This window comes from Lepidochelys olivacea (assembly GCF_965140295.1).
Source record: "Lepidochelys olivacea isolate rLepOli2 genome assembly, chromosome: 4".
Taxonomy (NCBI): domain Eukaryota; kingdom Metazoa; phylum Chordata; order Testudines; family Cheloniidae; genus Lepidochelys; species Lepidochelys olivacea.
In genome coordinates, this window is record NC_140414.1 from 131,491,525 (window position 1) to 131,507,566 (window position 16,042).

Genomic DNA, 16,042 nt, shown 5'->3' on the forward strand with positions numbered 1-16,042 from the left:
TAATTCCTGGTGTAGACAGTGCTAGGTTGACAGAAGAATTCTTCTGGTCCACCTAGACACCCCTCCCATCACTATAGTGAGTGTCTACACCAGTGTTTTAAGTGTAGACATAGCCTGAAACTCTAGACATTTATCATCATTTGCTCTACTACAACAGGATATTGGACCAAACTCCCTGGCTTAACAGCTGGGCTACTCACACAGAAGTTGTACTAATTTCAGTAAATCACTGTGCTCAAATTGTGTATAGACTGGTCCCTAGTCTTAGATCATGAATGCACATTACTAAGCGTTCAGCTTTTGGCCAGAAGTGTAACATATGTTGAAACTCATTATCAAGCAACAAGAGTTTGAAATCTATTCTTCTGACCCCAAATTCCCATGTATCACTGCACAATACATCATGAAAAGCCACAATTTGCTTATCCTCCTAAGAGTCTCAAATTTGAGTTGCTGAAATTGCAGTCACACCTGGTTGCCTTTGGTGAAAGAAAGAGAAAATAAAGACAAGCTGCCATATGTCAACCTGAGGTTTTAAGATCAGTAATGTGTTCACTGGTGTAAACTACACTATGCTATATTTCATGGTGTTTTTTTTTTTTTTTTAGTGAGCATTACCTTACAACCGCCACATGAACTATACTTTGTGAAACTTTACATTGAGTTAAAGGTATAGATCCTGGAACACAGATCTGCTCCAACTGGAATCAATTGGAAAGTTCCCATTGCCTTGGTGACCATGACTGAGACGCTTCTTTAAACTAATACTTGAAAAAACCCTCTACAATGCAGGTCCAAGATTTAATGCAACATCTAAATAATTACTGTCTTCAACAAATTCTATAGCTTTCCCTTGGTTTCATTTTTTGAAACAAAACCAAACAAAAAAATCAAATCTCATACTAGCTGCTGGGCCGTAGCAAATACCCTAACTTTCATACTAATCCAGTTCTTCTGAAACTAAACCAGTGTTTCCAGTGGAGAAGTGTTTCCTATTTTAAAATGTTTTGATTTTTGAAGTTGAAGCTTTGATATATTATGCAACTTGAGTCTCACAGCAAATACAACACCTGGCTAGTCTCAGTACTCCTCAGTGTTATAATACTCCTTCAGATAGTCTATCAGAAGGACAGGGCAGGTTTACAACTGATTACCTTTCACATTTTAACTACCAAGTTTACCCAAGGTTTTACTGTGGTCTTATCTCAGAATTCTTGTTTGTTTTTGATATTACAGAAACTTCCTGGTTATTCAAGCCAAGTTTGTGTTCTTTAGATGGCAGCACAGAATGAATATCACATTCTCAGCAACAATGAAGCCCCTTCTTCACAAACACACAGCACAGCACCTTCAAACAGTGTCCACAGCATTTGCTAACTATAAGTTGAAAGTGCATCAGAAAGAGGGGAACAGTGAAGATAGTTATAACTCAGACAAAATTATACACCGGGTTTTTATAAGGGCTCCAGATGTACAACCAACAGACAGGAGTGAAAATTAAAGTGATAAGCATACATAGCACTCAAGGTACAGCTTGCATGAGGAACAGAGCTCAGATATGCATGAGGAAAAGTGCACATTCAAAGTGCAAAAGATTGTCTAAGGCTCTTTTTGCAGTGTAGAGGCTTGCAGTCTCTAAGATACTTTACATGTCTGCAGCATAGATATCCCTTGTATAATGAAAAAAGAAAGGAGTGCTTGTGGCACCTTAGAGACTAACCAATTTATTTGAGCATAAGCTTTCGTGAGCTACAGCTCACTTCATCGGATGCAACCCGAAAGCTTATGCTCAAATAAATTGGTTAGTCTCTAAGGTGCCACATGTACTCCTTTTCTTTTTGCGAATACAGACTAACACGGCTGCTATTCTGAAACTTGTATAATGATTCTATCTTAAGAGTTTTCAGTTGGGGTGCTGGATATTCACACTTGGGCTTGGGTGCCCATTTACACACACACTGTGAATGGATTTGGTGAACTGCAGTCTAATAAGCTGCAGAAAGGGAGTATGTCGAATTTTTATGAAGTTGCCTTCCTCTTTGGCATTCAGCCTGGTGCATGGAGGAGACTACGGTTTATAAACTAAACAGTATTAAAAAGAAATGTAAAAGGGGAAGCTGAGAAAGTGCCATCTGACACAGCTACCAAGCAGCTTTAAGGGTCTAGATTTATTTGTGGGTTGTTGTTTTGTTTTGGATTTGAGAGAGAGAGAGAGAGAGAGAAGACAACAGAACAGTGTGGAAAGCTATACAAACACATTCACACAACACTGACAAAGGATCAGTTACAAGCACTTGCCAGTGGAAAAACTGTTATGGGTACTTAATGGAGTCAGGAAACAGGGAATACTACAGATCAATACAGTTTAAATAAGCTGCCTGGCTATCAGATTCAGCCTAGCTGAGAGAAAGTAGTCACACTGCCAGACATTGGTAATTTTTATCCCATTTTATGGTAGTAATTTTTTCCAGGATTAGAATATTCTACACTTTATAGTACTGGTTACCGAATCAGCAGAGGATCAATGTAATTATACTGTGTAAAACAATAAGCATGCTGGACCCTGATCCTACAAAAACTTGACTGCAGTGGGCACTAGTCACATGCAAAAATTAAAGCACCTGCATAAATCTTTGAAAGATTTATACCCACAATCAGGTCGCTTTGCCTGGGTACTTGCCTGCCTCCTCAAGATATCCAGAGTCTGATTCCCATCTCAAACTGTTTTCACTTTGGTATAATTTGAGTAAAATCAGTGGAATCACACTTAACTCTACCTGGTCAAAAAAATTTGGGAAAAATCTGTCCTGGATTTGATATTCCAACTAAATTTGTCAAAAATTCTGAATTTGGTACATGACTGCCAGCTCTACCCTGGCTTATGCCAGCCAGTAACACCTCAGAGCAAAAGCATGTTTGTATCCCTAGGGCACTCTCATCATGTATATTAAAGGTATCAACACCTAAGCTACAAAATCAAGGATAGATAGCTTTGTTCCCCATTTCAAGAAGTCTTTGGGGGGTTTGATAAGATCTATACAACATTCAATACTGTAAATTAAAATGATTGTCACAGAAAGGTATTTTAGCGGGTCCTGCCTTTACCTTATCCCAAAATATTGTTCAGTTAATGTCTTCAATTCTAAACTGTTTCCTGGTTAGCAGTATGTACCTTTATGAGTGGTTCAGTAAACTTTTAAAGGAGTTCATAATAGTGAAATCTTCGTAACTGTTAGAAACAGAGAACTGGGGCACTTTCATTTAATTTTAGGTTCTGTATCTGAAGTAGCAGATACATGCATTGAAGTTCTGTGAAGGGGAAAAAGAATGTAGTATTTTCTAATACCACATTTTACGCCAAAGTTCTACTCATTCATTGGATAGAGAAAGAAGAGTTTAGTGTTACAGTGTGTACTGAGACTAAACTCCCATTCATTTAAATGGAAGTTTCATCCTAGAATGGACTGCAGGACTGGACCCCAAAGAGAAAGAGTGCAGATTTGGAAATTTCCTCTTCAGGAAATTACTTAAACACAAGTGTAAGTGCCACAGACTTCAACGGTACTTAAGCACATGCTTAACTTTAAGTGCATGCTTAAGCACCCTTCCTGAATATGGATGCTTTCCTGAATCGGGGTGAAATTTTGAGAGATGGACCCATGGAAGTTATCCTAACGGTCAAGCAGGCTCATTTTAATTGCATCAGCTAATTTGCAGATTGACATTTCTCTTCACAATTTTTAGATTTACACTTAACCCAGCTTGTTAGCATCCTCATTTACTATTTGTTAATGAAGGCTTCAAAAAAACAAAAACAAAACAACAAAAAAATCAAACCAACCAACCACAGGCTTAATCCAGGCTCCTGCTAAATCTAGACAGACACAGAAACGCTGACGTGTACAAGTCCAGCATCAAGTCTGTTAACACTCTGCACTCAACAGATTTGCCAACTCACTCTCTGCTCTTTAAAGGATATGGTGCAAAACTCTCATCATCTGTTACTAATGCCCTGTTAATTTATGATTCAGTGAAATATGCTAATCTTAACATATACTTTTCATTTTTTTTAAATTGTTACTACTGAAAAGGACTAAATGAATCTATTAAGCTGAAGAAGTATGATTAGATATACTCTTCAAAACAGCACATTATAAAGAATTTTAGGTCTGAATTACAAAGTAGAGAATGACACTAATTTGTATGTGACACAGTTTTATAGTTCCTTTAAAAATACCTTTAAGAGACTGTGTAAAAGCTGACCATCACTATAGACATTATACGTGTCCATTAAAACTCACAATAATGCAGTTAAATTTCATGGTGGACTCTGGAACACAGTCACAATAAAACAAAATGACCATCAACCTAGATAATTATGTCCTAGACTATGTATCCTCAGCTAGTTTGAAGCTGGGAAGGAGAAAGGAAAACAAACTTGTTATTAGCTGTTTGAAGACAATAACAAACCAAGTATGCCATCAGTATTTCAAACTGGAGAAGTTGCAGGAGACCATGAATATTCAAATATCAATGGTAAGTTCAAACCAAAATGGCACTTTTTTGGGGGCTTGGAAAAGTGACTATTTGGAGCAGTACAGGAACTTTCACCAACTGTTGGCAAGGACTTGATCAAATGCAACAACTGCACTGCACTAAACTTCAGTTCCACTGACCGATTTGATGCCTTTTTTCCTCTCTCTCACACACATGCAAACTTCTTTCTTGATGTAAGATTTCTAGCTCAAAGTGCTATTCAGATGAATAGAGATCTAATATGTAGAGAAATTTCCCTTTCTAATATGATGTGCGTGTGTCATCTCTCTCTCTCTCTCTCACACACACAAGGCTGATATGAAAGATAAGCTCAACTGAGGCAGGACAGCCTGCAGAAGTATTTAAAGTGAAATGTTGTTATTTCTATCAATCCGTTCCCTAACAACGCAACTAGCATTACTTGACATTCACAGATCGTACGAAGTAATATCTTTATCCTAATACTAATGCAAATTGGAAGGGCTTTTTTTATATTGATGTCTATTCTGTGGCTGCTGAATAGAGTGACCGCATGTTCAAGGCAGCAAAGGAGTTCACTGACCTCCCTAATCATCTCTGTCATAGCCAGTGAATGACAAACACATTCAATTCTGCCTTGCCTCTCTACTTTCATTCATAAAAAAAAAATTGACATTGTTCTTCCTGCAGCAGCCCGAGAAAGGGAGAGAAGAGAAACTCAGCCTAGATGAGGCCCCTAGTGTTTTCAGTTTGGATTCTATTCAGCAACAACCCCGCCATCTGCCTTCTTCCTGCCAACAGCAGAACACCTCCCTGTGGAGATGTTAAAACTTGCACCCCCTCCATCTCCACTAATAGCTAGTATTCATATTAGCAAACATACACATACCTCTAGAATGCCTCCCTTCAATGTGTGTTTTATGTAGCTGAGCATAGGCACAAAGCAGTAGCTGTTACAGCCTTCACAGCCCCGTGTGGAGAATTAGATCACTAGGGAAAAATCCTTCCAAGCCCCTTTATGGAAAATAAGGCTTTAGACTGTAAATGCGAAAGCTAGTGAACAACAACCTTCAGTAATGAGCCAATACCCATGACCCATTTGACTAGGAGAAAGAATTTGCTTTTTGCCATTCAATTTAAAGATTGAAAAGTAAAACGTGTTTTTACTTGGCTCCAACTGTTTATATTCTTTATACAGTTTCTTTTGCAGAATCTTTTTCCAAAATAAGGGTGCCCTGTACATTCAAAATAGGTCCCTTACCCTTGAGTGACCAGCCAATTAATCATCATTACAAGCCACCCAAAAATTCTCACTCCATATTTCAGATCTGTCAGAAGCTTCTGTCTCATTTTAGTGGCTTTGTACATGTACCTGTTTTCCCCAAAATCAGCTCTGTTGCTGTTACATTTTGCACATCAACATGATGTATGTCAAAAACACCGCTATTTTCAACAACTGAAACCAACAGAGAAATATTTTAAAATATGCTCTACCTTAGAAGCACTCAGCTGGGGCCTAATCCGGCCCCATCTGAAGTTGTATAGCTGTTTCAGCATTGATTTCAGCAGGATCAGAAGCATGTCATTACTTTTAAAAGCTAATATGGTAAAAATAGACTTGAACGTAGAATTTTCACCACCAACTTTGGAAATTCCACAGTGTAACTTAGCTCTTCAACACATCAGCGTAGGACCATTTTCTCTAACCACTTACAGTCTAGCAACACGCTGGAAGCCACTGATTGTGCATCATTTGATATATTTCAAATGCCATCCTATTAACTTAAAATGCAAGTCTGGTTGCTTTAAAGAACAGAACATTACCATGGTAAAATAGTGCCATGGGCTGTAAACTGAGATCTCAGTTCGTGGGTATAAACCCATAGGTACTCCAATGGAGGCAATGGGGGCACTCCCAATTTATCCTGGTGTTACTGAGAACAGAATTTGGCTCAAACAGGCCAAAAAATAAAACTAAAAGACTAAAACAGGAAAAAATCTGGACTGCTAAACTGAGTGAACTCCTGAAAAGCTCACTAGCACAGGCTGCTCTTGTTTCCTCTTAAAACACCATATTCAGCTGCTTTGACAAAGTAGCTGAGATGTTGCCCCATAAATCAATTATTTTGGCTGTGAAAAATGAGCCAAATGAGTTACACTAAGAATCTAGTGTTTTATTAGTACTTTCTTGAAAACAAAACCAACCCCCAGTGTGATTTATAGCTTTAACCAAAAGGGGTATGGAAGTAAAGCCCCCACCTCCCAGCCTCCACGAAGCACATTTATTCCCCTGTCACTTTTTTGGCGAACATGCTTCAAACCCTTTCCTGAACAATGGAAACTTTCTGTTTGGTACATGGAACCTTTAAAAAAAGAGAGAGAGGACCTTCCATTAAAGGCCTCTGAAAAATAAACAGACTCAGGTAGCAGCTGAGGCATATCGGAGAGACACCAATTTTAAACATTCCGTATATTTTTAAAACAGCTTTTGTCCTGTATGTTAACTTTGCTCACTGATTACGTTAATGTTTCACTTGAAAAGGATAGTTACTGGATTCCCATAAACACTTTCTTTCTCCCTCTCAATATGTTCACAATTCAGCACACATTATTTCATGACTTAAATTAAAAAAAAAAAAAAGAACCACGATTCTGGTTTTATCCCTGCAAAGTGTACTTACACACACACACAAATATATAAAGAGACATTTTAAATTAATACAGAATAAGAGGTATGGTGTCCATGTAACTATCTTTGCTTTTCCAAGTTCTGATTAGTAATTTTGACATGAACCAAATCTGTAACAGCGGTACATGTCATGACTCCAGCCAGCAAGCAAAACAAGCCCGCTCGCTAAATGAGACCACTTTTAATAACTGTTTTTGCTCACTATTTTCCTAGTCTCTATAAGCAAAAATCCAACTACAAAGCAAACACTACAAAGTGCATGGGACACATTTCACAAGTTGAATAGATCATGAGGGCATGTTTGAACAGTGGATTTGTACAGTATTTCTAACTGAAGTTTAAATCCTGACCTTGGACTCCAATATTTAAAACATCATGGTAGTCACTCTATGTGAGTTTAAAAGGTGCTTATATTTCTTGCTAACCAGAATTTTAGTGGGCATGGCTCTTTATAAATAAAGATTATCATTATTTATACAGTCTAGCCCTCTCTATCACTCTGCTGAGGATGGACATATATTCACTTTATCTGTGGGCCACCTCTGTCACAGTGCTCTTAAGCAGCTACCAAAAAAAAAACCTGACTGTCAACTGAAAGTCAAATTCAATGTTACTGGAAACCCTGTGAACAATTAAAAATCACCTTTTAGGACAGGGGGTTTGTTGGCTGGTATAGGTGGAACTCACTGCAGTTTTAGTATATCTTAATTTTTACCCCTTGAAGAGCCTCAGTTATCAATTAATGTAGTAACACCAGTTCTCATTGGTGTGCCCATGCAGATGAAGGTGGCCGGAAAAACAAAACACCAAAATCTTTTCTGATGAAGTGAGCTGTAGCTCACGAAAGCTTATGCTCAAATAAATTGGTTAGTCTCTAGGGTGCCACAAGTCCTCCTGTTCTTTTTACTTTGGAACTGTGTTGCCAAAACAATGCACCTGCAAAGCTGTGCAGCTCAGATGCATGCAACAGGGCTATTCCTCCTGCTGCTTTAACGTTTACATTTAGTTTGCCTGGGAGAACACCAGGATTGCAATTGCACAAGGAGATGGAAATCTTGTGCATTTATCATGACTGCTGGTGAAGTAAGCTGGCAAAGCAACAAGGATTCCTTGGAGATTTGTCCCCATTCCCCCTCCCCTGGAAGATTGCAAGAGCAAACCCAACCGCTGGATGAGACCGGTACCAACATTCACAGCACCCAGCATCCTGTACAGCTGCCCTTACCTGTTGGTTTCCGAGTGATCCTGTCTTCTAGGTCTGAGATGGGCAGCCTGGCTTCTGGGAGGCTGCTGACAGTCACCACCAGGTAAAAGCAAAAGAAGGCACCCCACGCAGCAATCATTCCTCTGGCAACGCTCGGAGAAAGCAGAGTAGTATGAAAACTGCCCCAGCCAGCCTCAGACATCCTCCGGCCGCATGCTGTCCCTTCCCCGGGGTCCCGGCTGCGATGGGGATCACTGCTGCCCAGCCAATGCCCTGCCACGAGAGTGAGAGACACGCGCGCAGACCGGTGAGTCCCAGGGAGCAGCACCGCAGAATTAAAGCAACAGACTCTCTCTTTCACGTGGAAGCGCTGCGATCTGCAGCCGCGTCTTCTTTGAAGCGCAGAAGTTGCAGGACTGGTATTAAAAACACCACCCGATGAACAGCTTTCCGGGGTACACGAGTTTGCAAGCCACGCAAAAGCTCCTTCCCTGAGCTGCTTTACCACGTACTAACGGGGCAATCGCCTGAAACACCGCCGCCACTGTTCCTCGGCGTCGTGTACCCAAGATGCAAGCCACTTAACGACACCAGCTCGTCTGCTTTTTAGCGGTGTGTAAAAACTACCTTAGACTTTTGTGAGTCAACGCTGCAATCTGTCCTTTTCTTTTAAAGGAAAATCTGCTTCTCTACCTTTTTTTTTTTAACGCACAGAAGTTGCACTCGGTTGTCTTTCTTTCCCTGTTTACCAGCTTTCCATTTTTGCGGCCCAATAAAGCAAAGGTAAATGTAACCCAATCAAGCTGCGCTCTGCCTTGTTCTTAAAATGTGCAAATGAAACCTCCATCCCCATCCCGCTCCCCTCCCGTTTCGGAAGGTCTCGAGAGAGGCTACACTGTAACGAGCTGGCTGGGGCTGCATCTCTCGCCGCACAACCAGGAGCGGCGAGGCGACAGAGAGGCGCTGCGAGCTCTCGCACGTCCCTGGGAAACTTTTCTTTTTCATTCCCTTTGAAAAACAAGCCCGCAAGTCCCAGGCAAGAGCCCAGCAACCCCCTGCCAGGCGCAGCGATGCGCTCCCTCCATCTCTGCAAAGCAGCCCCGGGGGCTTCGCCTGGGGATCCCCGGGGCTGATGGGCTGCAGCCCCTTCGCCAGCTAGTGCAAGGAGCTGGGGGGTCCCTGCCAGCACCCCCCCTTACCGGCTGCAATGCAGGCCCCCCAAAGGGAGAACGAGCCGGCCCCGGGAGGGGGCCGCTAAGAGCCCCCGAGGGAGCGGAGCTGCCCCCCGACGCGGCGCCCGGCGGCGGCTGCCCTGCCCAGCCCAGCCCGCTGCCAGCGGGCAGGGACGGTGCCCCGCGCTCCCGCTGCAGCCCGAGCCCGGCTGTTCGCGGGTCACCTACCTGCCCGAGTCCCGCGGCAGCCCCCGGCGCTCCCTGCCCCGGCACCGCCTGCTCATGGAGCCGCCGCCGCTGCCGCCTCTTCCCTCCCGCAGCCCCAGCGCGTCTGAGCCGGCCGCCCGGCCGCTCGCAGGGGAGCAGCCGCCGCGCTGACCCCGCCTCCCCCCGCCTGGCTGCCAGGCCGGGGGTGGGGCGGCTCCGCCCCACGCCCCGGCCCCCGAGCAGGGGGCGGCTCCTCCCCTCCGCGCCAGCCCGTCGGCCCCCGGGCCCGCAGCCCAGCCCGGCCCGGCCCGGCTCCCTCCGGCCGGGCAGGGCACGTGTGGGGCCGCAGCCGTCAGAGCCCGGCCAGTGAGTCAGCGGCGGTGCCCTGAAAGAGGGGTTCGCGGCAAGAGCAGTGCGTCAGTTGTAAGGCAAGAGGTGCTGGGGAGCAAGCCACTTTTTTCATTCATAACTGAGGCAGCAAGCCCGGAGGTGCCGGGGCTAGGAACTGCCAAGCCCGGAGGTGCCCGGGCTAGGAACTGCCACGCCTGGCCCTGGCACAAATTAAGCGCTGGGCAAGACGCTGACTTCAGAGCCCTCCCAGCTTGGGGAGAGTTTGGGTCTGCTCCTCTGCCCCTCCAACGCCAGTCCCGGAGCATGTGCTGGACCAGAACCCAGATCCCAACGGCCCTGAACGAGTTGGTTTGGAAACACGGAGCAGAGAGCTAGACTGTTAAGCTCCCTCTCAGAGACAGCAAGCAGAGTGCCACATCTCTGGGAACCCCTGAAACTGGAATGGACATAGCCCTGCACAATATGCTATGAGGAACAGTCCTGCACCGCCAGGGGTGATAGACTAGAGCCGTGGCTCTCACCCTTTCCAGACTACTGTACCCCTTTCAGGAGTCTGATTGGTTTTGTGTACCCCCAAGCAACACCTCACTTAAATACTACTGTATGTGCTTACAAAATCAGACATAACAATACAAAAGTGTCAGCTGTACACTATTACTGAAAAATTGTTTACTTCCTCATTTTTACCATTTAATTATAAAATAAATCAATTGGAATATATTGTACTTACAATTCAGAGTACAGAATATAGAGCAGTATAAACTAGTCATTGTCTGTATGAAATTTTAGTTTGCACTGACTCCTCTAGTGCTTTTTATGTAGCATGTTGTTAAACTAGGCAAATATCTACATGAGTTGATGTACCCCCTGGAAGTCCTCTGCATACCTCCAGAGGTACACGTACCCCTCGTTGAAAACCACTGGACTAGAGGGAGTTTCTCCTTGCTGATTCCTGTTATTCTTACTATTTTGCTTACATCATATGATTTGATGGAGTTATAGGAATCCAAGCTGGAAAAGGCCTTTGAGGTCATCTTCTGCTGAGTGGGGCGGAGGAGGGTTGGGAAGGGGAAGAGAAATGTTTGGGTCTGAGTGATTCCTTCTGTTGTCTCATTAGTTATATATATTTATAAAATGACAGAAAACATCCTTTCAAAGGCTGTTATAGTCTCAGTATGCACACAGAGGGTGTTATGAGAGTTGATTATTTAATATTTATATGGTGCTTTCCACCAGTAAAGGCTACATAAGTGCTATTTTTCATTGTTTATGCTTAATTATTATTATTTAACAGGGACAGTCTATTCTTTTATCCCACACTTTTTTCCCCCATGTTATTATCTTCACTAGAGAAATATTTGTAGATCATATCACTTGTCCTACAACTTCCTAAACTGTGGGTGGGCATCAGCTACACTGATTTATTAATTATTAGTATCTTTTTAATAGGAGGAGAACAAAAAGAGACAAAAGCATTTTGCTAGGTTGCTTCTGAGCATTGTAACATTAGAAGCACAGCCTCCAGAAAGCCATAGTTTTCAAAGACTCCACCCTCTCCTAAAATAAAGTCAGATTCTTCTCAGCATAATCAGCTCCTCCAGAATGAAGCCAGGCTCTTCAGCAGACCATCCTCTTCACCACATGTGTGAGAGATTAAAATTAGTTTAAAATCTTACAAATATATCATAATCATCTCAGGCGCTGTAATATACCACAATTGACTCACTGTCATGCATCATTTACAGCTAAGAGGTGATTCAAATTGTTTTGTGCTGGGAGTAAGTCATAGTTTTGTCTTAATCCTCTTGACATAGTAAATCCCTGAGATAGGGAGATGAAGATATTATCCACATCAGCTGAGAAAGCTCTTGGGGGATCCAATAAAGCAAGCGGGTGTAATAGTTAACCTCTTAAAGCAAATAGATACAGGGCATTGTCAAAATTGTAAAAATCTAAGGCAAATGTTTTGGCACTTGGCAGCTTTGAGATTTCCTTGTAGTAAACCAAATTAAAGATGATGATCCACGTTTAGATCTCTTTGCCAGTCTGGAGTCAGTCACTCTTGACTTCAGCAGAATTACTCTGAGATTGCACCATTGTAACTGAGATCAGATTCTGTCAAGATACCTTTATCAGTCACAGAGATATTGATGTCTCAATACTGTCGTACCATGTCAGGAAAAATTGATATGGGTCTAGGGTAAGGAAACCCCAGATCTCAGCAGCCCTCTCATGTGAGAACATGAATTTTAACTGAAAACAATGGTGGGGTGGGAATCACACTTTAATAAAATAGGGTTATTGTACAGGCACAAAGATCATTTGCTGGTGTGTCAAGTTGCAAGATGGCGTCGCTCACAAATGCTAAGTTCTTGGTGCCAGAAAATCAATAAATAGTACAATAATTACAATGACAATAATAAATTAACATAGCACAGAAAGGGGCACATTGTGATCTCCTGGTCATTTTGAAGATGTCTAGGCCCTTGTCTTTTTGAAGACATTGAGCCAAATTCTGATCTCATTTACATGTATCATTAGTGTACAGAATTTGGCGCTGCACAGAGAGCAGTAACACAATTAATTATCCCTCATAGTACTTCAGTAATTATTATGGTCCATGGTACATGAGGACACTGAGGCAGAGAGGTTAAGTAAATTTCCTAAATCCACATAAGGCAGCTAGAGACAGCACAAAGAATTCCTTGCTCCTAGGTCTGTGCACAGCACACTATATCCTGCTGCCACGTCAGATGAAGCTAAATTCTACCGTGACCTTGAATCATTGAAATGTTGGATCAAGATAAACCCTGAAAGGGGTTATTGACAGAGTCTTGGGGCAAGAGTTGTGTTTAGAAAATATAACATCTGATCCCAACATAGTGAATTGGGAGATTGCCTCTTATGCTAGCTGAGATATGTAAAGATCTGAACATGCAATCATATAAACTCAACACATTAATGGTTTTGAACTGTTTTTCATATGGAGGAAAACTAAACACTTTGGGAGCTCTTTGCAACAGAAAATCAAAGTGGTATTGAGATAGTCCTCTAAGAAGACTTTCACAGTTTGTAGTTTTCCCCAGAGCAGGATATTTTTAGGTTTCCCTTTTATCAAAGCTTGCCCCCAGTACATTCAACTGAAATGGTGGAACGCAGATCCACTTAAGCACAGATTTTTGGGAACTGCCTCACTGCATTCTGTGGTGACAACTGTAACAGCTTCCTAGATGAAGTGTATGCAGCTAAAACCTAAGATTCTGACTTGTATCTTGGTCAAATTCTTACTAAAAAGTCAATTTATATGCACATGTAAACACTATACAACACTCTGAATTTATTTTGAAGTCATTATGCCAAAAGACACATAGTATCTATCCCCAAACAGATATACTGAGTGTACCTTTCATCTTAATTTATTGCTACATTTAACAAAGAAAAATATACTGGATTTTTTCCTTTATCAGACTGTAGGAATCACTAACATTATTAAGCATTTGTTAAGTTTTTACTCTTTATAGAAAGTGCATTCACAGACTGTACATTAGTATTCTAAGTGCCCTTTAATATCCACAGTTGTCTGTGATGAAAATCAAGTCACTTTAAGATGCTCTAGCTAGAGCAAGGGCTGCATTTGTTCTTGTGAATACGTGACATAAGTATGTTGCCAGTGTTCTCAGCAACAGATCCTATTAATGTTTTGTTCTAACACCATATTAATATGCCTGGACCCTGTCCTGGAAGAAACTGTCAATGCCTCCTATTGAGGGCAATCTGTTGACAGCTCTGAAACAAGTTATAGTCAGGCAGCCACTAGAGAAATCAAATCTAAGGACTAGCATCTTGGCCAACTACCTCTCATTCGCCAACTACCCCTTATCAAGAAAACTCATTTAGAAGATGCTGATTGGCTAGCTTCCCAACCATTTAATGTCCTAAAGCTCTTTGTATCCCATTTGATCAGGGTTCAGAAGGCAAGGGATGAACGCTGGCTGTCCTTACTGAAAGAAGACACTTCTCAATTTTTCAGCAGCCATTAACGCAGTCAATCACAAAGTGAGCTGTAGCTCATGAAAGCTTATGCTCAAATAAATTGGTTAGTCTCTAAGGTGCCACAAGTACTCCTTTTCTTTTTGTGAATACAGACTAACACGGCTGTTACTCTGAAACCAATCACAAAGTGTTGCTGGCACTTGTTACAGTGGATAGAATAGCCTTCAAGTGGTTCTGCTCATTCCTTTCTCAGCCTATGGTGGTGGGTAATTTCTCCTCATTCCTGACCACTCTCAGCAATCCTCAATCCTGTCACCTCTTTTGTTCAACATCTATGTGAAGTTGCTAGATAAGATTGTGAGATGATAAGGGTTGCAGCAGTGTCATAACTACACCAATGTCACTCTGCTGTGCATCTCCTTGTTGTCTCCTGGCAACCCAATGTCTGGTGAAAACTAGGATCTATTTGGAAAGATATCTGACTGCAATTCAACTCAGGCAAGGTGGAGGTGATACTGATTGGCAGTTGGAAGGGCTTTGAGGACTTGGTGAAATCTACAACTGTTCCCTCAGTTGAGAGCGTCTGTCGAATTGTCATCAAATAGACTGGAGTTCTTACTAGACACAACACGGCTCCTTGACTTCCAAGTTGCTTTAGTTCCCAGAAATTTTTTTTTTTTTGGCAAAGACATTGCCCCTTATCTTGTTAGATGCAATTTTCATCCACATCTTTATAACCTATTGGTTGGACTATTGTAACAGGCTGCATCTCTGACTGTCATTGAAAGTCATCTGGAAACTCCAGCTCGCTTGACATGCAGCTGCCTGTCTTCTGTAGGGGGGGCTGGCTGACAAGAGGTCTCTGTGCTGCTTGCCAATTGATGTCTGAGTGAAATTCAAGTTACCAGTTGGTATAAAGAAAGTCCTAGGCCCATGTTACCTCAAGGACTGCTTCACTATCTCTGGTTTCAGAGTAGCAGCCGTGTTAGTCTGTATTCGCAAAAAGAAAAGGAGGACTTGTGGCACCTTAGAGACTAACCAATTTATTTGAGCATAAGCTTTCATGAGCTACAGCTCACTTCGGATGCATTCAGCGAAAGCTCACGAAAGCTTATGCTCAAATAAATTGGTTAGTCTCTAAGGTGCCACAAGTACTCCTTTTCTTTTCACTGTCTCTGAATCACTGCAAGACCTGTCCTTTGAACCTGATGCTCCCAGGATGATGCTCATAGCAGGCAGAGGCAGGACTTTCTCAGTCACGGGCCCACAGATCTGGAATTACTCTCTGCAGAAATATGCTTAAGTATGAATCTGGTCACATAAAGAGAAAGATGCAAGATGGCTGTCTGCTCAGGTCTTTTTAATCAATTAAACTATTAATTCCTGGGTTCCTAGTTGAATAGTCAGATGAAAAGCTGTGGACAGCAGAGGAGTATGGTGATTTGTTCTTCTTACCTGGAATGTTAATGGACCTAATTTAAGCCTTGTAAAATGTGTCCAGGTAGCACAGTGGTTGGTATCTCATCATGTAATATCTATCATATAATAGCCCATTCAGTGGATCATCACATTTTCATATTTAGTCTCCTTAGTATACAGAAAACAAGTGTGAATCAATATGGAGGATGAACAAAACATTGAAACAGGTTAAATATTAATGAACATTTTAATGTATTGAAGCAAGTGCTTCAGGATTATACAGAGGCACAGCTGCATAAACCTCAGAATCACATCAGATTATGTACATACAATGAATTTGGCCAAAATAAATCTTGTCATAACCGGAAGGCTTGGATGCACTCAATACATACCTACATAATACAGTAACAAGTTATTTCTCCAGACTGATAAAAAGTCATTAGCTAAATATCAGACTGGGCTAAAATACTGGTTCAAAAATCAGAACTTCAT

General features: G+C 42.0%; 1 protein-coding gene across 4 annotated transcripts in view; it reads right to left on the reverse strand.

Annotated features, from left to right (window-relative positions):
- Window positions 1–9,943, reverse strand: part of FGFR3 (fibroblast growth factor receptor 3) — a 74,094-nt gene extending 64,151 nt beyond the window's left edge. For all 4 annotated transcript variants that reach the window (XM_084626533.1, XM_084626532.1, XM_084626531.1 and 1 more), the window contains exons 1-2: window positions 9,809–9,943; window positions 8,430–8,681 (exon numbers count right to left, since the gene is read on the reverse strand). In XM_084626533.1, the coding sequence (XP_084482659.1) occupies window positions 8,430–8,610 (181 nt within the window). In that variant the 5' untranslated portion in view covers window positions 8,611–8,681; window positions 9,809–9,943. The remainder of the gene's footprint in view (window positions 1–8,429; window positions 8,682–9,808) is intronic.
- Window positions 9,944–16,042: the final 6,099 nt, after the last annotated feature.